Genomic DNA, 23325 nt, shown 5'->3' on the forward strand with positions numbered 1-23325 from the left:
GTAATATCTATAGAGATAGGTCTTCCAACGATTCGAATAAAAAATTTTCATGAGAAAAGTAACTCGGATCAGATGAGGATCGATCTAGATCTATTTGATGAAATTAGAAAAAGAGTTTGAATTTGCATGGCAGCTTATAAACAAAAAGTAGCCAGATATTATAATGCTCAGGAGAAGCTAAAATTTTTTCATGAAGAAGATCTTGTTCTCTACTGAGATAAAGTCTCAAAGCCTTCAGAATAAGGAAAGCTTGCTCCTAATTGAGAAGGATCCGACCAAATTATTGAACTGATTTGTCCAGGAGTATATAGAATTGAGAACCTAAATGGTTCAACTATTGTACAAACTTAAAATGCTGAAAATCTCAGAATGTATTATCAATGAGCTTTCAATAAAGCCTTTAACCTTTGTCTTAAGGAAGATGGATCTTTATCAAAGTATCATGAAGAATTATCATCCAAACCAAATTGTTAAAAATTGATCAAATGAGGATAATAGGAAGAATGTTCTCATGCAAATCAGATCGATAAAAATCGATCAAACAAGGATGATGTGAATAATGAAATCCAAATAGATCGATAAAAATTGATCAAAGGAGGACAATCCATCCAAACAAGGCCACAGAATCTAGCCAAACGAGGATGGTGTAGGAGAAATCTATCCAAATGAGGCTATGCTATCTGACCAAATGAGGATAGAATAAAAAATTTCATCCAAAAGAGGTCATGATGTCTGACCAAACAAAGATGAAATATGTTCAAACAAGGCCATGAAATTTGGCCAAATAAGGATGAGAAAAGATTAGGTTTGTCCAAGCAAAGTCAAAAAAAAGTCAAACTCCAGTTACGGAAGTCTCAATCAAACTAGAACAATCTCACATGAGACATCCGATCTCTGGATTGGACCTCATAAATAATTAACGTGAGACATCCGATCTCTGAATTGGACCTCATAAATGATTAATGTGAGACATCCAATCTCCAGATTGGACCTCATAAATGATTAATGTTCAACTTTGTGAATGTCCAATGTGAAGCACTTAAATCTATGGATTGGACTTCGTAACAACGGTGCAAAAAGATTTATGTTCTAAGTCTATTCTTAGACAATATGCCCTTAAAAGGGAAGAAATTGAGGCACTGCAGGTTGAAATCCTATTAGACATGCAGAAACCCGACCTGCCCACTCCGAACTCAAGTGAAGGTACTTCTTAAATCTTTAGTATGAATATTGAAATTATTAAGATTGATTTATTTTTGGCCAATCGATCTGATTATTAAAATTGGGTTACTTCAATAACTTAATGTTTATTCATTATGTTGAGCCACATCGGCTTTATGATTGACCCAATTGAGGTCAAATGATATTTATTATTAACCCATCCGAGGTCAAATGTTATCTATTGTGAATAACTTGGATGAATTTTTCAAGATATCAAAACCTAGATCGGATTAAATGAGGTTGGAATGACCTAATATGGAAAAAGAAAAAGAAGAGATCATACACTTAAGAAAAATTTTCTTTTCATTGATATAAATTGTACTTACAAAGCCCACATCGGGCTGATACAAAAGTTCAAAAAGAAAAAAATTATAATTAAATTCAGACATCGGCTTGAGGACCATCTGATGGAGGAGTTGGAGCCAAATTTTTGTCAGCCATTGGAGATTCTATAGATATGACCTCGATGGCTGGGAGCTCGGTGTTGTCTGAGGAGCTTCAACTGAAGGTTGAGGAGCCACTTTGACAATCGATTGGGATGCCGTAGCAGTAGGAGTGCATCCGATATTGGTTGGCTGACGGCCTCGATCGCTAGACTGCAAGCCACCTTAGTTGTTGTCTTAATAGCCACTTCAGGAGTTAGCTTGCTTATATCAAGATTAGGAAAGAGCTTCCTAATCAAGTTTTTGCAGCTTTGAAATTCGAACTCGAATGTCCAATCGGAAGCCTCGATGACTTCATCTTGAAATGCTTCCGAAACTTTATAATTTTCAATGGCTCTTATAGTATTATCTTTTTCTTTTTCTTCCTACTATTGAAAGACAAGGATGCTTTTATCCTGAGCTGCCACAATCTTCTCAGTATCCTTTAATTTGGCCTCTAGCTCGAAAATCTCCTTCTATAGCTTATCGAGCTTATCTTCGTGCTCATTTATTTTGTGCTACTGGTCCAGGAGCTCCTGATTCTTCTCTTTTATTAAGTTCATTTTATCCTAAAGTTGCTTCTTTAGGCCCTCAATAGTCTTGGCTTCTTTGGTTGCCTTTTGTTCGGCCGTCTTATTTTTGTCCTGCATGACTTTGAGACCTTCTTTCAAGGACTTCTTATTTTTGTACAGCCAGATCAAGTTTTCATGCATTAACTTGAGGTCTAGTGCTACCTGCAAAACAAAAGTAAGATAAAAAAAAAAATCGATGTGAAAAGGCATGGAAAGAAAACACTCAAGTTGAAGAAACTTATATCAAGTAGATCGATAAAATCACGATTCATTACTTATTCAATTATGTAGTCTCACCTCTGTGCCTCCAGATCTCTTTGGGGCAAAACTGCTGTGAGTATATCTCAACCAAGCCTTGGTGTCTCCAATAAGAATACTTGGGCAAGATCAATTCTCTTAATTGAAATGGAAGAGACAAAAGTCTCCGTGGGCTGCTGTTGTTGCTCTGATGATCATGCTGATCTTACCGATGTTGGAGGTGGTGCTGGAGAGGAGCTTTGGTCTTGAGCGTGAAGTTGCTTCCTTAGTAGGTGGACGAACCACCTCAATACTTTGCTGATGTTGAGTTTTTGTCATCGATGGTATTATGGAGATCGGGGCTGGATCTATTGTCGAACTAATTGAAGTTGGAGAGGATCGAGGAGCGATTGATCTGGAGCTTGTTGTATCCTTGCTCTTCTTAATAGCAAGCTAGTCATTTGAATCCTACTTCTTCTTCTTCATGTCTACCAGCCGCTTTGGATCAAATTTCGTGATTGCTATAATCAAAGAGAAAATTCTATAAAAAAAAGAAGAGAGAAAGAAAAGAAGAAAAATGAAGAAACTGAATTTGACATCGGATTCACTTTGGGAAGAGATTTGGCTGATGTTTATGTCAAAAAGAGATTGGTCGGTTACTAGCTAACTTAGCTTGGATACCTTCATACCCAGCAACTCTGCAAAAGTCTCCTTATCCCCAGACACGACCTCATTATTGGAGTTTCATTTGAGCTCAAGCTTATGCCAGCTGCAACTAAAATCCCAAGGGATATGAGAAGAAATGAAAAAGAAATGGTTTTTCTAGTTGTGAATGGAAGAATGAAGACCGGGACCGAATTTATATTTAGGTCAAGGTGAAAAATACCACCAGCCTTTTTTATACAGATTTTTTTTAGGACAAACAATATCCTAAAGAAAAAAATCCTAAGCTCTATGGTAGAGAATTGATAACAGATGATGAAGACAATGATTATCCTAATGGCATTGGGAGTTATTTGGATCGAATGGAGTCTATAAAAATCTAGAATATTACTAATGAAGGGATGTAAAAGAAATCAAAGTTCAGATCGGAGTGCCTTATCATCAAATACAACATAATTTTCTAAAGGTTCAGTGAGCCGGTCATCTCGACCTAGGGCTATAAATTAGAAATCTTCAAAAATACAGTATTTTCTCCTAAGTTCCTGAAGATCAGAGTTAGTAAGAATGGATTATTTGGTATCAGAACCGAAGTATTCCAAAAATCATCTTGTAGAAGACTCCAGATCCTTTCGATCTGAAGTATTGACCTCGGCTGTCATCTAAGGTAGAGTTTCCACTTCGAACTCAAGCTGAGGTTGGGTCGATCAAGATACTCAATCATTCCGACTCTTTTTTCTCCTTATTTCACTATTGTCAGAAGATATTTTTTGAAAAAAAAAAGAGAAAGAAGAAAAAGGTAAAGTGGGATGGGCAAAGTAAACAAAAAGAAGGAAGGAGAAAAATTATTCAAAAAGGGAGAATGGAGACAACAAAACCTAAAAACCTAAAATTGCATAAGAAAAATAGCAGAGAACTAAGAAGCTACCTAATGAATAGGAAAAGGGTCTGAGAGACTTTTTGAGAGCTTCTTCTCCGGCTTTGATGATTTTTCTCCATTTTCGACAATGTCAAAGAACTCTTTTTCTGGCTCCAATGGTGCTAGAAGAACTCTGGAGAGAATCTGGTAGTGCTTTTGCATAGTAGAAATAGTAAAGTGATTTTTGAACTGAGCATAGGCCTATTTATAAAAGTTGTTAGTGGCTCAGATAAATTCCATTCATCGTTAGATTAGTGATACTTGGTAGTGATCCAGCGACTTTAAGAAGAGACAGTTCGATGCACCTCTTTCTAATTAAGTCACGTAAGCTTGATCCATGTTATACTTGAAGCAACCAATGGCAAGGTGACACTTAGCAGACGAGCACTTGGGTGTAACCATCCAGGTAATAATGAGCTTCCGATTCTCTAAATCCTCATAATTGCTGAAAGTTCTGATGGATCGTTTTTGAAAAGCAATGGGTTGCTTCTAATTATTAAATAATAAATATAGCTGAAATTATCGTATGGCATATTTATTGCTGGTGTCAAAAGTTGGAAAGAATATCTAGTTCTACTTTCCACACTCGATGTAAGGAATGCCACTTTGGATTTGGGAAGTGAGGGGCATTGTGTTGGTGCAACTAACCGACTTTTGATCATGTGGCAACATCAAGAAGGATCATTTGAAGAGTTATATTGGTCCAATCAACTTCTGGATCAGGTCGGTGAAATACCGATCTTATTTAGCTTTCAGTCTAGTTACATACTGATCTGAATTTATTTGGATTGGCCATCAATGGAGTAGTGCAATCAGCTCAGTCTTTTATCGATCTACCATCGGAGACATCGATCCTGAACCAATGTCATCATATTATGAATCCGTTACTCCCCAGCTTTACTACAGCTATCTTCCAGCTATGCTACAGCTACTATCCATGTGGATGAACAACCCACGATCTTCATACAAAATCTTCTAATGACCTAATGACTTAAACAAGTCCCCTTTATAAAAAGAGGGGCAGAGGTACTCTCCGGAAGATAAATTGTCACTCAAAAAGAAAGTCGAGATGATGTTGAACTCTTTCCAATTTTTCTATTAAAAAAAATCTGAGTTCTTTCTATTTTAATCTATACTCATTGCTTTCTATTTCTCTATTTTTCACCATCTATTCTGAAGGCTCCGACTGACTTAAGCATCGGAGGATTTTAAATTGGAGGATATTCTACTGATTTTAGGACTTATTTTGCAAGTCTATTCATGGTCTTCACCAACTTAACTTCTAGTAGCTCTCCAGTTTAGACCAGCATCGACTTCATCATTTTTCCTCCGGAGCCTTGCAGCAACACAAGAGAATTTGAATTACCACTAAAAAAAATACCAAATGCAACAATTCAGTAGGCCCACTTTAATTGCTGGCAATATGGATAGATTGCTAGCTACCAAATACAACATAAGATAAATTAATGAGAGTATATGGGAAGATAGTTATTCCTCCTATCCTAAGTAGATGCCCAATAATGTTAACAGTATTGAGCCTTCCAAACTTCACTATCATCTTGCAAGCTTTTTGCATAGCACTGTAAAACTAAGCTATAAAAGATAATAAATTCATAGAGAGCTCTTTCCAAATAGTTTACTTTGAAAATATTTAGTTTGAAAATATTTAGTTAACCAAACTCTATTTGATTTTATTTAGTATACCAGACCTTTCCTAATCCATGTCAACAAGGATGAGCTAGACTAACTATTTTATTTTAGCAAGAAATTTATAAAAACTTTGTTTCTTCTCGCACATCTCATGTCATATAAGAATTACTTGTATCTCTATTTCTCATTTCTTCCCTTGTAATCCCCTTGCTCTTCTCCTCCTCATGCTATCCTCTTATTTATTTATTTATTTATTTTTAACTTGCCAGCCTCACCATGGATCCCTCTAGCCACTCCACCCTCTTCCCCTTCCCAGGACACCCAACCTCAACCTATTCTAAATATATTTTTTCATTGAAAAGGATTATTAGAAGTGATAGAAACTGAAAATAGAACGAATAATTTTATAAAAAATGAAAATTGAAAAACTAGAAAATATGTCAAATTAAATATGATTAAACTTAAGTTGTATTTAGATATTCCTACAAGATTAGATTGAAAATTTAATGAGATCGAGCATGTTGGTCCACCTAGCTTGTTTTTTCTGAGAGTCCATCTAGATCCAATTTAGATTCTAATCTTTGGATTGTAGGAAGAAAAAAAAGATCTATGAAGATCTTTTTTATCATTTAATATAATTTGGACCGAATGTAGTTTGATTGATGTAGAACTATGTTAGAATGGACGATCAAATTCTCAAATCTTTTAAGATTTTCAGCCTCATTCTATGAAAATAACCAAACCAACTCTCAATTCTTATTCTACTTCCTTAAATGGGAACTAACTCATTCCACCAACTAAAGAAAAAGCAGAAGCAAGATAAGATTTATATACTCTTTCTTTACAAACTTGGCTTTAAATTCATTTTTGGTACCCATGTGCCTATAACCAATGATCACTAGCTTATTTAAGCACTAAGCCAATATTTAACGTGATGAGCAAACTACTTATATCTCCATCGCCACGCATGCAGTTCAAATGCCAAGGCCCACATATTTCTTTCTTGCTGGAACACATCCACTTCTTTTTTTTTTTTTTTTTTCGTTTTTTTGACAGCTAACCCATCCGCCTATCTCTAACCCACCTTTCGTACTCTCCGGTCGGAAATCCCAAAGTCTGGTCGGAAATTCCAACGGATGTCGAGAATCACGAGGCCAAACGCCACATCACCACCGTCAAAAAGTCGAGTAATTCGAGTTCCCTCGACGTCGGCTCTACTTCGTGTGAAAAAGAGCTCTCCAGCAGAGAGCATTTCGTAACTCTGAGTTCCTTCTCTCGCTCTCGTGGAGATGGAGCTGGAGATGGAGTCCATAGCGGCGGCGATAGGGGTGTCGGTGCCGGTGCTGCGCTTCTTGCACTGCTTCGTGGCGACGATTCCGGTGAGCCTCGCGTGGAGGCTGGTCCCTGGAACCCTACCGAAGCATCTTTATGCCGCGGTCACTGGGGCGGTTCTCTCCTATCTGTCCTTCGGTTTGTCCTCCAACCTCCACTTCCTCATCCCCATGGCGCTGGGTTATGCCTCCATGCGCCTGTTCCGTCGTCATTGCGGCATCATCACCTTCTTCATTGGGTTTGGCTACCTCATCGGATGGTAATTGGCCTTGGATTATGTTTTCTGTTCTTCTCTTTTTTTTTGCTGGATTTGATGTTCTTTTTGTTCGTAGAAGTCTTTTGTGATGCCAAGTTTTGATTTTTTTTTTTTCCTTTTGTTGCGGCCAATCCCCTCATCGCCTGGTCGTCGGGAACGAGCGCCTGCAAAAAAATGTCCACACTGACTGGAGGTAGCTCCGGCGGAGACTCTCCGACGGTCAAGTCAGAGAGGAGATTAGGCAACAGTAAAAGAAAATAAGGAGCTCAGTGAGAGAGGGAGAGTGGGTGAGAGCTAGAGAGAGAGAGTTCGAGAGTGTCGAAAGGGGCCTCCCAGCATTATTGTCTTCCCCGATATATATAGTGGAGCACGGTATGGCGCCGTCATTAATGGCGCAGACAATCGAAAAATTGTCAAGTCACTGAGGACTGTCAGAGTCGCCGTGAGGATGTCAAATCGTCGTGAGGCTGTCAAATCGCTAGAGTTGACCCATGCCTTAGGTGGGATAATGCCCTTAGGCGGCAGGGCCGCATGCTGTTGTCAGGGCTGACAGTTTCTGACAGCCGTACGGCATTTGAAGGAGCTGACCGACTGTAGGTCGGCGGCCAGTTGAGAGACGTCGGGTGGAAACTCGGGCCCGTCCGACAGTCAGTCGGGTGTGTTGCCAAAGTCGGGCGTCGGACCCCATAATGCAGTCGATCAAGAGAGAGTAGAAGGTCCGCCCGACCGGCGCATCCTTGGTCGGTCGGCAGCCGTCGGTCGGTCGGTCGGCAGCCATCGGTCGGTCGGCAGAGCCGGTACCGGTCATGTAAGCCCGATGATAAGTCGGCGTGAGTGGGGCCGGTCGGTATTCCCCAACAGTTGCCCCCCTCCACTCCTGAGTCGGATGGTGCGCTGGCCAATGTCTTTGTTTGGGCGGCAACGTCGAGCGAAAGGAGTGGATTCTCACCGTGTTACGTTCCGATTCTGACGACCGTACCGTGGGCTGGTATGGTGCCATGCGCCTCATGAATGCCAGGCGATTCGCCGGCGTCGTACGTCCCGTTGGTGTCGGACGCGCTGTCGGTGTCAGGTGTCCTGTCCCATCGGTGCCAGACGTGCTGTCGGTGTCAAGTGTCCTGTCCCATCGGTGCCAGACGCCGCCCCTTCGGGGATACGAAACGTCATGGCTTCTGCGCCACGTGGCAGGTGGCTATTGGGCCGGATTGGTTCGAGCGGATGGAGGTGATGTGGCCTGATCTGAGGATAGGTGCGTCGAACCGTCGGGCCGACAGACGGCCCGGATGACGCCACGTGGCGCGATCTGGGAATCCCTCGTAGGTCGTGCCTTCATCTCGACCGTCGGGGGGTACTATATATACAGGGTCGCCCGTATCCAAGCTTCTCCCCCCTCATTTTGCCGTCGAGACTCTGCCCGTGTGGTCCCCTGTTTCAGGTACTCATCTCTGCTTTCCTTCTTTTTGGGAGTTCTTTCTTCTTCTTCCAAGGGCCTTTATCGTCTTCATCATCGTCTCCTTTGTCTTCTCACAGTCTCCTTCCTTCTTTCCCTTTGTTTCCTGCCTTCTGTTTTGGTCTATGGCCAGAACGTCTCCAAGAGGGGGTCGGTCGGGAGATCCGACTGACGACCCTCGGTCGACCCCGGAGGTGGAGGTCTCTTCACTTTCGGGGCCGAACGTCGATCGGCTCCGGGAGCAATATTGCATTCCGGAGCAATTTCGGCTGTTCGCCCCTGGTGCCAATGGTCAGATCAATAGCCCGCCTGAGGGCCAGGTGGCTTTTTACGTTGAGGACCTCCGGACCGGCCTTCGCTTCCCAGTTCCGGAGTTCGTCCGAAACGTGCTTGACTATTACGGGCTATGCCCAGCGCAACTCGCGCCGAACTCGGTTCGGTTAATAGTCAGTTTTGCTCTGTTATGTCGGCTTTTGCCGACTGACCCTCGGATTTCCCTCTTTCGAGCTTTCTTCGTCCTCCGACCCTACCCTAAAGCCCGAGGGTGGTGGTACTTTAATCCTCGGAAGGGGCTTTCTTTTATCACCGGTCTTCCGTCGTCCATTCATGGATGGAAGAATCAGTTCTTTTTTGTATCTTCTTCTATTCCCTGGGGGTTCCCTGTCCGTTGGGGGAATCCCCGAACCCAACCGAACGAGAACAATCGGATGGAAGCGGAGGACCGGGAGGACTTCCACCGGCTGAAAGATATTTCGGTGCTGAAGTAGAGGGAGCTCGTCACCAAGCAGGCGCTGTATGACGTCGGTCTCAGTCCGGTCCCTCGCTTAGGTCGGTTTTCCGTCTTCTTTCTCCTTTTTCTTCTTCCCTTTCTTTTATGGTGCTGACTATCTGTCGTCGTTTTGCAAATATGCCACCGAGGTCGAGGCTGACGGCGGCCGACGTACGGCAGTATGCCGTCCGGAAGAGGCCGGCACAAGGGGCCGGGCCGTCACGGCCCCCCAAGAGACCCCAAGTAGCTCCGTCAGGTGAGCCGACCGGGTCGGGGGCGGAGCCCGTCATCGCGCTGTCGGCGCCGACGGTGCTCGTCGAAGTCCCGTCCGAGGGACCGTCGGGCGAGGGCGCAGCCTCGCCCGAGAGAAGGGCGGCCGAGGAATCGGTCAGCGCGCCGGCTGCTCAGCCGGTAGAGGAGGAACAGGAGGAGGCGCGCGAGCCCGAGCGACCCGCGCCTGCCGTTGCCGCGCCTTCGGGGGAAACTCGGTCGGGCTCAAGCTTGCCGTCCACATCCGACATCAGGACCTGGATGTCCGGTCGAGGGAAGGCCCCGATGTCGTCCGACGACGAAGGAAGGTCGGCCGGTGGTGGGGGGCCGACCGACTTCCCACTTCCCGAAGGTGCGTCGGGCCTGGCCAACCACGACTTGGCCAGGAGGCTGTGCCAGGCGCTCCTTCTCCCAGCTGACATCGAGGCGATGAAGAATCAGCGTGTGTCCGACATGCTGTCTTCATTCTACCCGATGATGATCCGGGTGAGTCTCTCTCTTCTTTATTTCCATTATTGTTTCTGTGAATTCGGTCTTCTGACGGTCGGTCTTGTTTTGTGCAGTTGGTCTACAACATATCCGAGCTAGAGACCGGATATCGGAGATTCGGTGATCTGCGAGCGGCTTGGCGAGACAAGGTCGCGGCTGCCGAAGCCGATCGGGTCATTCTGGTCGACCAGCTGCAACAGTCGGTCGACCGGGAGGGCCGACTCGAGGGGGAGGTCTCCCGACTCACGGAGGAGGTCTCCCGACTCACGGGCGCCTTGGCGACTTCGGAGTCTGAGCTGCAGTCGATCTGGGACGACGCCAAGAAGAAGTCCCGGACTGTCTGTCGGCTTCGGCACGAGAGGGACAGCTTTGCCAAGGAGCTGAAGGCCGAACGCGAGCAGCTCCGAGTAAGCCTCGAAAACCTCGTTAAGGCCGAAGAAGGTCTGTCCATCGCCCAGGCCGACGCAGACATCGCGAGGGCGGAGGCGGAGTCGGTGAAGGAGGCCTTGGGTCGGGCTGTAGAAGACTTCCGCGACTCGAAAGAGTACCGGGAGGAACTTCTGGAGAGCGGCTTCCTCTCGTACCGAGTGGGGTACGAGGACGCTCGGGAAGCCGTTCGAAGCTTGTACCCGGAACTTGACCTTGGCATCATCATTCCGCCGGAGACGGAGGCCCCAGCTGCGGAGGAGACGGCCGACCCATCCCCGGGAGGTCTCACCACCATGGCGGAAGCCGAGGCAGAAGCGGAGCAAGCCACCGAAGGTCAAGCGGCTCCGACTCCTGAAGTCCGATCGGTTCGCCGACCGTCCACAGCCGTCGTCCAGTGGAAGAAGCCAACTCTGAGGATTAGTCGGTTTTTCGCTTTTCCTTTACTTCTACTTGTCATACTTGTATCCGGGCTTTGGCCCAGTTTTGTAAACTTGTCCAGAACTTCAATGAAATTAAAGACAAAGTCTTTTGGACTTGAACTTTTCTTCTTTGTGAAATGTCTTTCTTCTTTCATGTGTCGTGGGGTACCTCGGAACACATAAGTCGCTAGCGTGCCGTCACGATGGTCTACCTAAGTCACCAAATCCGACTCAGGATCAGCCTCCTGACTGTCGTATAACTCGACGATCGAGGGCTTAAGTCGGACGTCCGCCGCCCGGTTGTGAGTCGGGCATGTCCGTCGAGTCGAAAGCCGTCCGAGCGCCGGGCGGGACTCGATGGTCGGATCATTTCATGGGGTCCGGCAGTCGAATATCTTTCAATGCGTTCAGTCAAATATCTGATGCGTTCGACGCGTTTAGTCGGGGAAGCGATGATAAGTCGGATCCCGGTACCCTTACGTCGGGTACTTACGTCGCACCGCGTGATAGACGGTGGTAAGCCGAATATCCTTCGACCAGCCGTAGCCTGGTCGGTGAGTCGTGAACACGTCGTGTGATAGATGGTGGTAAGCCGAATATCCTTCGACCAGCCGTAGCTCGGTCGGTAAGTCGCGAACGCGTCGTGTGATAGACGGTGGTAAGCCGAATATCCTTCGACCAGCCGTAGCTCGGTCGGTAAGTCGCGAACGCGATAGCGGTCGCGTCGGCATTTTGCCTTTCTTGGTCGGGGCTGAGTCGGCGAGTTAGCCGATCGTCTGGCCCGAAAGTTCGATCGTAGAAGGAGTGTGACTCCCGTTGTCATGGATATTCTGGCCCTTGTAAGTGTCCGATGCATCGTCGGCGATCGGGCCGTTAGTTTCCAGCGGAACGTTGAGTACGAGTCAGGACACCGGGGCTCGTACTTCTTGGCGAGCGCCGACCAATAGTCGAAGAGTCGAGATTCCAGACTCTGAAATTTGAAACTGAATTTGTATTCCAAGTGAACAAGTACAAAGTTCATTGGTAATACAACTTTAAGTTGTCGGCATTCCAGGTCCGGGGAATGGGGTTCCCTTCCAGAGTCTCCAGCCGGTAAGCTCTCGGCCCGTAGGTGTCTGCTACCATGTAGGGCCCTTCCCAATTTGGAGCTAGCTTCCCCTGGTCCAGAGGCTTTGAGACTTCTGCCTTCTTAGGACTAGGTCCCCAGGCCTAAAAAGCTTTGGCTTGACCTTGGCGTTGTAATATCGGGCTACTTTCTGTCGGTAAGAAACCATGCGAAGTTGAGCCTCGTCCCGAAGCTCGGGGAGGAGGTCTAGGTCGGCTCTCCGGCACTCGAAGTTGTTCGGCTCTTGATACTGCTCGACCCTAGTTGATGGTAGCCCGATCTCGAGCGGTATCATTGCTTCCGTCCCATAGGCCAAACTGAAAGGTGACTCCCCGGTCGGAATGCGCAGGGTCGTTCGGTACGCCCACAGGATGGAGTTCAACTCCTCGACCCAGAGGCCTTTGGCTTCATTCAGTCGGGTCTTGAGCCCGTGTAGTATGGTCCGGTTGGTCACCTCGACTTCACCGTTGGACTGTGGGTGCCCGACCGAAGTCAGTCGGTGCGTGATGTGAAACCTTGCGCATAAGTCCCTGAAGTCCTGGTTGTCGAACTGTCGCCCATTGTCGGTGATAATGGTATGCGGCAATCCGAACCTGAAGATGACGGACTTCCGGACGAAGTCCTCCATCTTTCGCTCGGTAATCTGCACCAGGGGCTCGGCCTCCACCCACTTGGTGAAGTAGTCGATGGCGATGACTATAAACTTTCTTTGGCCAGATGCCGGAGGAAAAGGATCGAGAATGTCGATCTCCCACTGGGCGAAGGGCCACGGGACGACAATAGGAGCGATTTGGCTGGCTGGCCGGTGTTGTATGTTGGCGTACTTTTGGCATGGTTCACACTTCCGGACCAGCTCAGCCGCATCCTTCCTCATGGTGGGCCAGTAGTAACCCTGCCGCAGGACCTTGTAGGCCAAGGATTTGCCCCCCAAGTGACTCCCGCAGATCCCCTCGTGGACTTCTCTGAGTGCGTAGTCTGCGTCGGTCGGTCCCAAGCACCTGAGCAAGGGAAGGGAGAACGACCTTTTGTAGAGTCGGCTATCCATTATCACATATTAGGAGGCCGACCATCGGAGCTGCCTGGCCTCTGCGGGATCTTCAGGGCTGATCCCATCGGTCAGGTACTGAACGATCGGATCCATCCAGCTTGGTTCGGCCGTCAGTTGCAGCACTTCATCGACCTTGTCGATGCTCGGCTGCTCGAGATTCTCCACGAGCATCCGGCCCAAAGCGTCGTAAGCTGAAGTCGCCAGCCTGGAGAGTGCGTCGGCCCGGGCATTCTCCGACCTGGGGATATGGGAGATCTCGAAATATCCGAGGCGCGCCACAAGGTCCTTCGCTTTCCGGAGATATTGCGCCATAGCTGGATCTCGTGCCTCGAATTCGCCTTTGACCTGCCCCACAACTAGCTGAGAATCGGAGAATACCCGAAGGCTGTCGATCCCAAGTCCCTTTGCCATCCTCAAGCCGGTGAGGAGCGCTTCATACTCGGCCTGATTGTTGGAGGCTTTGAAGTCGAATCGGAGGGCGTACTCAGTGACTATCCCTTCCGAATTGGTGAGCAGAAACCCGGCCCCGCTCTCCTGAGCGTTTGAAGCTCCGTCGATGTGCAGTACCCAGGTGGACACCGGGTCAGGCTCGGAGACCACAGCTCCTTCGGGGTTCTCGCCTTCCGATCCTTGGTCGGTGGTCGGGCATTCTGCGATGAAGTCGGCGAGGACCTGGGCCTTTAAGGCGGGTCTCGGTCGGTACTGTATGTCGAACTCGCTGAGCTTCATCGCCCACTTCGCCAGTCATCCCGATGTGTCGGGTCGGCACAATATCGCCCTCAGGGGTTGGTTGGTGAGGACCGCAATCGCGTGCGCTTGGAAGTAAGGGCGGAGTCGTTGTGCGGAGACGGTCAGGGCGAAAATCATCTTTTCTGTCTCCGAGTACCGAGCTTCAGCGTCGCGAAGCACTTTGCTGGTGTAGTATATAGGCTGATGAATTTGGCTCTCGTTCTCTCGGACGAGCACCGAACTAACCGCCTCGGAGGAGGTGGCCAAATAGAGGTACAGTGTCTCCCCGACCTTTGACTTCGCAAGCAGCGGTGGAGAACCCAGGTACTCCTTCAAGTCCTCGAAGGTCCGCTGGCACTCGTCTGACCAAGAGAAGCCCTTCGCCTATCTCAGAGTCTTGAAGAACGGGAGGCACCTTTCAGCCGATCGAGAGATGAACCGGCTGAGGGAGACGATTTTTTCATTCAACTGCTGGACTTCCTTCTTGGTGTTCGGGTGCTGCATGTCGATGATGGCTTTTATTTTCTCAGGATTGGCTTCGATTCCTCGTTGAGAAACGAGGAACCCAAGAAACTTCTCCGAGGTCACTCCAAAAGCGCACTTAGCCGGATTCAGCTTCATTCGATGTTGGCGTAGAGTGCGAAAAGCCTCCTCGAGATCTCGAACATGATCTGCAGTCCGCGCACTCTTCACCAGCATGTCGTCCACGTATACTTCCATATTGCGCCCAATCTGGCCCTTGAAGACCTTATTGATGAGTCGTTGGTAGGTAGCTCCGGCATTTTTCAGTCCGAAGGGCATTACTCGATAGCAGTAGAGGCCCTTGGGGGTCACGAAGGCAGTGTGCTCCTCGTCTTCAAGCACCATCCGAATCTGGTTGTATCCGGCGAAGGCATCCATGAAACTGAGCAGTCGAAATCCGGACGTCGCATCCACCAGCTGGTCGATCTTCGGGAGTGGAAAGCTGTCCTTCGGACAGGCCCGATTCAAGTCTGTGTAGTCGATGCAGATCCTCCACTTCCCATTGGCTTTCTTCACCATGACAACATTGGCGAGCCAATCAGGATAGGTGGTCTCTCTGATGAAGCCCGCCTCAAGTAGCTTGTCCACTTCTTCGTCGATGGCCTTCTATCTTTCCGGAGCAAAAGACCTTTTCTTCTGCCTCACCGGTCTCATCGTTGGGTCGATGTTGAGTCGGTGCGTTATTGTCTCCGGGGGGATGCCCGACATATCTGCTGCCGACCAAGCGAATATGTCGGCGTTGGTCCTCAATAGCTCCACCAACCGTCGTCGTTCTGGGTCGGGTAGTTGAGACCCGACCCATACCTTTCGGTCGGGATTCCCCGCCATTGGGATGGGAATGAGCTGTTCGGCCGGTTCACTCCGTTCTTCCTCCTCCCGTTGGTCTAGCTTGTCGATCGTTAGGGAGCCCTTCAACTCCTTGCTTTGAGCGGAGATCTGAAAGCATTGGCGAGTGAGCTGTTGGTCTCCGCGCATTTCCCCGACTTCGTTCTCGGTCGGGAACCGAGCCAGGAGATGGTACGTCGAAACTATCGCCCTGAGGGCGTTTAATCCGGGTCTTCCAAGTATGGCGTTGTAAGCCGAAGACACTTGGACGACCGCAAAAGTCAAATGGACTGTGCTCTGTCGTGGTTCGGTGCCAACCATTACGGGCAAAGTAACTTCTCCTTCCATCGTGACAGCATCTCCAGCGAAGCCTATCAAGGGTGTGGAGACCCTGTTGAGTCGGTCGGTCGGTAGTCGCATCCGGGAGAAGGTCGAGTAAAACAAAATATTTGTTGAACTTCCATTATCTACAAAAATTCTTTTTACATCATAGTTTGCTATCGTTGCCGAGACAACAACAGCGTCGTCGTGGGGAGTTTGGATGCCACGAACATCTTTATCCATAAAAGTAATCACGTTGTCCGGGCGTGGCCTCTTCGTCGGCTCCCCTCTAGCAGACGTCCCCGGGCCCAGTCGTTTGGAAATCATGTTGATGACCCCGGCCGTAGGCTGATTAGTCGTCGCTTCTTCAGTCGGCTGAGGTTGTCGGTCGGCAACGGGTTGAGTCGGCGGGTTCCTTCGGAATTTACCGAGGTATCCCCGACGGATGAGGGCTTCGATCTCATCCTTGAGCTGGATGCATTGCTCGGTATTGTGGCCATGGCCCCGGTGGAATCGGCAATACTTCCGTCGGTCGAGGCCTTTTGCCTTCAGAGGCGGAGGCCGTCGTAGGTACTCTTCCCCTTCGATCTCCATCAAAATCTGCGCACGAGGAGCAGAGAGAGGAGTGTAGGAGTCGTACCTGGGGCGTGTCGGCCTTGGGCTCCGCCGTCGGGGCGACCTCTGGTTCCGTCGTGGGGGTGAGGCCCGACTGTCGGTCGGGGGCCTGCTAGGCACAGCGGGGTCCCGACCCTTCCTCCGCTTCTCCTTCGGGCCCTTTGGCTCGGCCAGACGCCGATTGGAAGCTCCTTCGTCCGCGCGCATGTACTTGTATGCGCGCTCCAGCAATTCAGCGTACGTTCGGGGGAGGGTCTTGTCCAGAGAGTAAGTAAATCAGGATGCCCTTAACCCCCGTTTCATAGTAGAGATAGCCATGTCTTCGTTGAGGTCCCGGACCTCAAGCGTGGTCGTGTTGAATCGCGTCACGAAATGTCGGAGCGTCTCTTTTTCTCCCTGTTTGAGGGAGAAAAGGCTGTCTGATGTCTGCGGCGGCTTCCGACTGGTGCTGAAGTGGGCCACGAAGGAGTGCTCAAGCTGCCTGAAGGAGTGGATACTTCCCGATCGAAGATCGGAGTACCAGGCCCTGGCAGCTTTGCGGAGCGTGGTGGGGAAACCGATGCAAAGGAGAGCGTCGGTTGCCCCTTGGATCGTCATGAGAGCTTTATAGCTCTCCAAGTGGTCGATTGGGTCGGTGGAGCCGTCGTAGGGCTCCACGTGCGGCATCTTGAACCGACTGGGGATCGGTTCGTCGAGGATGAGTCGGAAAAGAGGTTGGGCGGTCTGGAAGTCGACGTCGTTCGAGGATTTCTGCCCATCCACCTGTAGCTGGGCAAGTCAACGGTCGATTTCTTCGAACCTGCATTCGTAGTCGTCGATCCGTCGGTGCTGGGAGACCCCGGGGGTGGAGTCTCCCGATGAATTCGAGAGGGAAGCAGACGGTGTTCGCGGCCGCTTCTCCTTCCTCGCTCGTTCCAGCTGGGAAGATGGCCGTCGAGACCGATGGGTGTCACGCCGCGGCCGCCCCTCATCCTCTCGGTGGGAGCGCTGTGGCAAGTGCTCCCGAGGAGGCGACGGAGACCGACGCGGGCGTCGGCGGCTGCTCCTGGAGGGCATCGGACGTGCCGCCGGTTGCTCGGCCGGTGAAGGCGGCAGCCGGATCGGTTGTTGCTGAAGGCTTTTGACCGCGTCTGTCAGCACGATCATCTGCCGCACGATTGCCGCGATCTGTACCTCTATGGTCACCGCGGGATGCGGGGAGCTAGGTTCCACCATGGAGGGTGGAGGAGAGGCCTCTTCTCGGCGGGAAGAGCGCCTCGCCGATCCAGTGACCCTCGATCGCTGAGCTCTTGTCTTTGTCATCTTGGATTCCGTGAGGGTTATAATCCCTGGTGCTGTTGATCGTAGGATGCCCCCTTTCTGACGCGCCAATCTGTTGCGACCAATCCCCTCGTCGCCTGGTCGTCGGGAACGAGGGCCTGCAAAAGAAAGTCCACACTGACCGGAGGTGGCTTCGGCGGGGACCCTCCGACGGTCAAGTCAGAGAGGAGACTAGGCAACTGTAAAAGGAAACAAGGAGCTCAGCGAGAGAGGGAGAGTGGGTGAGAGCTAGAGAGGGAGAGTTCGAGAGTGTCGAAAGGGGCCTCCCAGCACTGTTGCCTTCCCCGATATATATAGTGGAGCACGGTATGGCACTGTCATTAATGGCGCAGACAATCGAAGAATTGTCAAGTCACTGAGGACTGTCAGAGTCGCCGTGAGGATGTCAAATCGCTAGGGTTGACCCATGCCTTAGGTGGGATAATGCCCCTAGGCGGCAGGGCCGCATGCTGTTGTCAGGGCTGACAGTTTCTGACAGCCGTATGGCATTTGGGGGAGCCGACCGACTGTAGGTCGGCGGCCGGTTGAGAGACATCAGGTGGAAACTCGGGCCCGTCCGACAGTCAGTCGGGTGCGTTGCCAAAGTCGGGCGTCGGACCCCATAATGCAGCCGATCAAGAGAGAGTAGAAGGTCCGCCCGACCGACGCATCCTTGGTCGGTCGGCAGCCGTCGGTCGGTCGGCAGAGCCGGTACCGGTCATGTAAGCCCGACGATAAGTCGGCGTGAGTGGGGCCGGTCGGTATTCCCCAACACTTTTTAATGCAAAATTAGGTGAATTGAAAGATTTATGTGGAGAGTTTCTTGGTAGGTTGTTTTGGCTTGTGTTGGGGCAACCGATTCTACTACCCTGACTCACACTCGGTGACGATATTTCCGACTCGACAGCGGCATCCAACTACGTGTTGCCGACCGATGTCCAACTGAATGGTCAAGGAAGTCAGCGACTCACCACACCAATTGCTTAGCGACACCAACACCGAATATCTATCGGTTTTTAACCAGTCATACTGACTGACAATGGTCAGGCTGATTGCCTAATGACACTGCCGACAGTTCAACGGTCAACTATTGATTGGTAACTCCCGATCGGCCTTTCACAATGCTATCAACATATCCCGACATCAAGTCGGTATTGGCAGACCTGATTGACATCCGATCGGTATCCATTATGTTATCGGTGACATGCCGGACAATTCTGACATAATATTGGCAACACCGACTATCGGTCGGTGTCAACGACCTCCAATTGGTTTATTAAAAACCGTCTGTGCAATAAGCACATAACGGTTGCTTCCATGATTAGGCCATTAACTATCCGTTAAGTAGGCATTAACTGTTTACTCCACGACATCACAACGTCGGAATAAGTGGGATCCTACGTGCATAACCGCCACAGACGGTTACTAATTACTTCCCTATAAAAGGGAGGTAAATGAATGAGAATGGTAAGTCAATTATAAAGGCAAAAATTTTATCAATTTGAATTCACTACTGTTCGACCAACTCTTCACTTCTGATTTAAGCATCGAAGGGTTTTTATCGGAAACAATTTCGATCAGTGTGGATGTTGTTTTGCAGGTCACTCTCAAGAGAAGTTAGGTGCACCGGGGATTTGGCCACAACAGATTGGTGTGCTAGGAAGGGGTGGAAACAATCATGTTGCCATCAATCATGACAAGAATGAGAGCACAATTCTCTATTGGCTCCGTCAGGCAATCTTTCCGTCGGAAAGACTATTCGCCACCACCGACGAAACCTAGCACCTCACGTCTGATCGTCACAACTGACGCTCAGCAATTTACTGTCCTAGTGCAGTAAGTTATCTCACTAATGGAGGCGGTGCACAGCCTCCAACAACAGCAGCAACAACAACAGCAACAGCAACAGCAACAACTGATGTCGGAAGAACCAGTGCCGCACAAAGCGCCATCAAGGCACAGTCGCCATGCTCCGCAGTGATCACCTTCTCCACCCCCTGAACAACAGGCTCGGCAGGCTCGCATTGAGCCTCAACCATCTCGACATTTCGATCGTGCCAGCCATAAAGAGCGATGGTCTCCTTCTCTCTCTCACCATTGCAGCACAAAGAAGGGGAAGCATCCTCGCTCATCACCATATTCTTTTCCTTCGAGTTCTTCTGGAGAGGATTTGATGTCGGAAGTATCCCAACGACAGCGATTCAATGACTACGAGCGCAAGCTTAGGGAGTTCGACCGTCGACTTGAACAGATCCAAGTGGATGGTCGTGGTTTCTCCAATGGCCTTGGCATCCACTCGATGCCATCCTTCATCCGATGCATCCTGGATGAGCCTATTCCATTCGCTTTAAGATGCCATAGATAGAGCCATACGATGGCTCCACTGATCCCATCGATCACCTTAAGAGCTATAAGGTTCTCATGATGATTCAGGATGCGACCGATGCCCTCCTCTATGTGGCCTTCCCAGCAACCCTTCAGAAGGCAGTCCGAGCTTCATACTCGAGATAGTCCAAGGAGCATCAGCTCCTTCGATCAACTCAGCCAGTAGTTCACGATGCATTTCCACACAAGCCGAAAGTTGCTGTGCACTTTCGCAAGCATCTTCTCGATCAAGCAATGGAAAGGGGAATCACTAAGAGATTATGTGGTGCATTTCAATGCTGCCATGTTGGAAGTCTACGATCTTAACCAGGATATGGCTATGGCGGCCGCTGCTCAGGGATTGCTTGACTCACGCTTTGCCTACTCCCTGGACAAGACGGCCCCTAAGTCATTTTTCGAGTTCCTCGTCTGGACACAGAAATACATCCGTGTCGAAGAAACTGCTGCTACTCGATGTAGTGGAGAGGGTAGAGGAGCTTCGAAGAAGAACAAAAATGAGGGAGGTTTGGATCAAAGATGATTCGAAAGGGATCCTTCTTGACGACAATCGACGATGAGATCGAGGAGCCCCAACAAGTACGATAGCTATACTTCATTTGTGGCTCCTCGATCTCAAATCCTTATGGAGATCGAGAAGGAAGAACATGTGAGGAGGCCTCCATCGATGCGAGCCCCACCACGTTCTCACAATCGGAACAGATACTGTCGGTTCCACTACGACCACGGACACGACACCGACGACTGCATCCAATTGAAGGATAAAATCGAGAACCTCATCCATAAAGGGTATCTTAGGAAATATATCCAAGGTTGATGGCCTGAAGTTGCTATGGAGTGACCTCCGCCACCGATCGTAGAAATTTTTAATCGACCGACTGCAGAAGTGATCGACATGATCGTAAACCGACCAAGAGATTGGGGGGCAAGCGTCGAAGAAGAGTCATCCGATGCTACAATATGAGGATCAAACCGAAAGTTCTTCATCCTGAAGACTTGGTCCTCAGAAAAGCGGAAGTCTCAAAGCCCTTGGACCAAGGCAAACTCTCACCTAGTTGTGAAGGCTCCTATAAAGTAACCGAACTCTACGCTCAGAAGCATATCGACTAGAAACCCTTGATGGGACATCCATCCCTCGAACATGAAATGTTGATGATCTACGCATGTATTATCAGTAGATGTCTTTGATAAATATTTGAAGTGATATGTTTAGCTTTCGACATCTTTGTTGAATGTTCGACTATCTACAAACTATTCATCTACAGACCGACTCCGATCGGCAAAACACCGACTCCGGTCGGCAAGAGACCGACTCTGGTCGGTATATATCGACTCTGATTAGATCACACCGACTGATAACATCGATTCCGATCGATCAAAGTTAATCAGTCAATCAATTGTTTGAGTCAAGAAAGAAAAAGTAAGTACTCAACATTTAGAAACATTTACTTTTATTACTGTGAAAAGTCAAGGGGATTACAAAAAGTGGACTAAGGTCCAAATACAAAAATAAAAGAAAAGCTACACCGACTTTCTTTCATCGACTCCATCGGCTGTCTCCCTAGTCGCTGCCACTGCATCGATCTCTTGGGCCCTGACGGTCGGCTCTTTTTCAACAGAAGCTGGAACTACCTCAACAGTAGGCACAGCTTCTTCAGTGATCGGGGCAATATCTTCTGGAGCCTCAACTTGAATGCTACTCAGATCGAGATTCGGATAAAGTGCAATGAACATCTCTCGGCAGTCTTTAAACCCGACCCAATAAGCTCGATGGTTGCCTTCGAGGACCGCTTCTTCAAAGTCCTTGAACTCCTTATAATCCTTGAAAATCCAATTCAAGGCTTCTTGAGCAGCCTTCGTCGACTCCTTCCCAGTATTCGACTCCGCATCGGCCAGTGCCAACCACTCTTCGGTGGCCCGATGCAACTTTTGTAGCTTCCCCAACTCCTGGAGACCATCATCTCGCTCCTTCCGGACTCACTTGATGGTCTCTTTCTTCTGCTGAACCTGAGCCTCGTGCAATTTGGCAGATTTTTGAGCTGTCTCCAACTCGGCTCTTGCAAATTCCAATTCAACTTTTATCGACTCCAACTCGGCCTTCAAGTTGGAGGTCTCTTCTTGATGCTTTTCCTCCAGTTGAGCCACCGCCCGTATGGCGGCATCCTTTTCGATGTTTGCGGCCGTCACTTTGTCAAACCACGTTCGGCGAAGATCTGCAAACTTTCGATACCCTCGCTCCAGCGACGACATGTCGTGCACCAACTGAAAAGAAAGGAAAAAGTCAGAATCACAAAAAATCAATGAACGAAAAATGGACAGATAAGAGAACATTGACTTACAGCAAGGAGAACAGGATAAAATGAACAAAATATCTCAGGCACAGTCCGATCTTTTTTGTTTTCCCGATCATCGGAAGAAATACAGCCTCTACGAGCTTCGTGGCCAGTCTTGGGTTGCTTAAGGCCGACTCACCTTCGGACATCTGAATGTCGAAATATTTCGTGAAGCCCTCAGCAACATCTCCGCCAATTGCGCCATCGAAAAGTTATGGCACCTTCCTATGATCTTGAGCTGATGGCTGATCGATCGGAGCCGATAACCAGTCGGGGGTGGAAGATTGATGGGATGTGGAAGGTACTCGAAACGTCATCGACATCGGGGGTGGTTCAACGACCATGACATCACCACCACGAACATCGCTGAAGCCTTGGCCGTTACTGGAATTGCCGAAGGAACGTCGGCAATCGGTGGGACTTCAAGAACTGGCAAGGCAACGACAGGGTCCGCTTGCATCTTAGAAGGGCCGACTATCGAGGACGTGTTGGGTCGGGCCTTCTTCGGTTCCCAAAATGGACCCACACCACTAGGCCTTTTCCCTATGGCAGCCCGTTGTCGGATCCTTTCCGCTGACGGCAGCCTTATGCCTGTAAAGAAAAGTGACGACTTAGTGACAATTTTGAAATTAAATTAACAAATGAAAAGCAACAAAAGTTACTAAGTTATACCTATGGAGGGAACCGGACCAGGCCCGGCATCCTACAAGTGCTGTTCTGTCAACAGCTCTTGTTGTTCAGGGACCTCCATATCCTTTAATTGGAGGAAGACTTTTCGATCCCTGACGTCTATCCGGTCATTATCATTCGGGCCTAGTCTGGGATACTCCCATGCAGAGGGAAAACCCCAAGCCGACGGAGAAGAAGCGAAAAAAATTCATTCTTCATCCATGGATAGAAGAAGGAAGGTCGGAGATAAGTCAAAGACCCTATCTCAAAACAAAAGACCACCAACCCTTGGCCTTGGGGTGGGGTCGGAGAACAAAAAATGCCTGAAATAGTGACGGACGAGGGTTGGTCGGGATAAGATGGCAGAGCAGAGCAAAGGAAA

At 48.9% G+C, this 23325-nt stretch overlaps 2 protein-coding genes across 3 annotated transcripts in view; both read left to right on the forward strand.

The window, feature by feature from the left end:
- The first annotated feature begins 6825 nt into the window (after positions 1-6825).
- LOC105054597 (lysophospholipid acyltransferase 1) overlaps positions 6826-23325 on the forward strand; it is a 32481-nt gene continuing 15981 nt past the window's right edge. Inside the window, exon 1 of one of the 2 annotated variants that reach the window (XM_010936141.4) lies at positions 6826-7272. In XM_010936141.4, coding sequence (XP_010934443.1) covers positions 6971-7272 — 302 coding nt within the window. In that variant the 5' untranslated portion in view covers positions 6826-6970. Of the gene's footprint in view, positions 7273-18520; positions 18657-23325 lie in introns of those variants that run through there. The other variant, XM_073247049.1, reaches the window with a different exon arrangement.
- Positions 9627-11278, forward strand: LOC140852902 (uncharacterized). The gene is made up of 2 exons (XM_073246815.1): positions 9627-10244; positions 10322-11278. Exons 1-2 carry the CDS (start codon positions 9627-9629, stop codon positions 11276-11278), a joined length of 1575 nt encoding a protein of 524 aa, XP_073102916.1.

This window comes from Elaeis guineensis, chromosome 12 (assembly GCF_000442705.2).
Source record: "Elaeis guineensis isolate ETL-2024a chromosome 12, EG11, whole genome shotgun sequence".
NCBI classification, from domain to species: Eukaryota; Viridiplantae; Streptophyta; class Magnoliopsida; order Arecales; family Arecaceae; genus Elaeis; species Elaeis guineensis.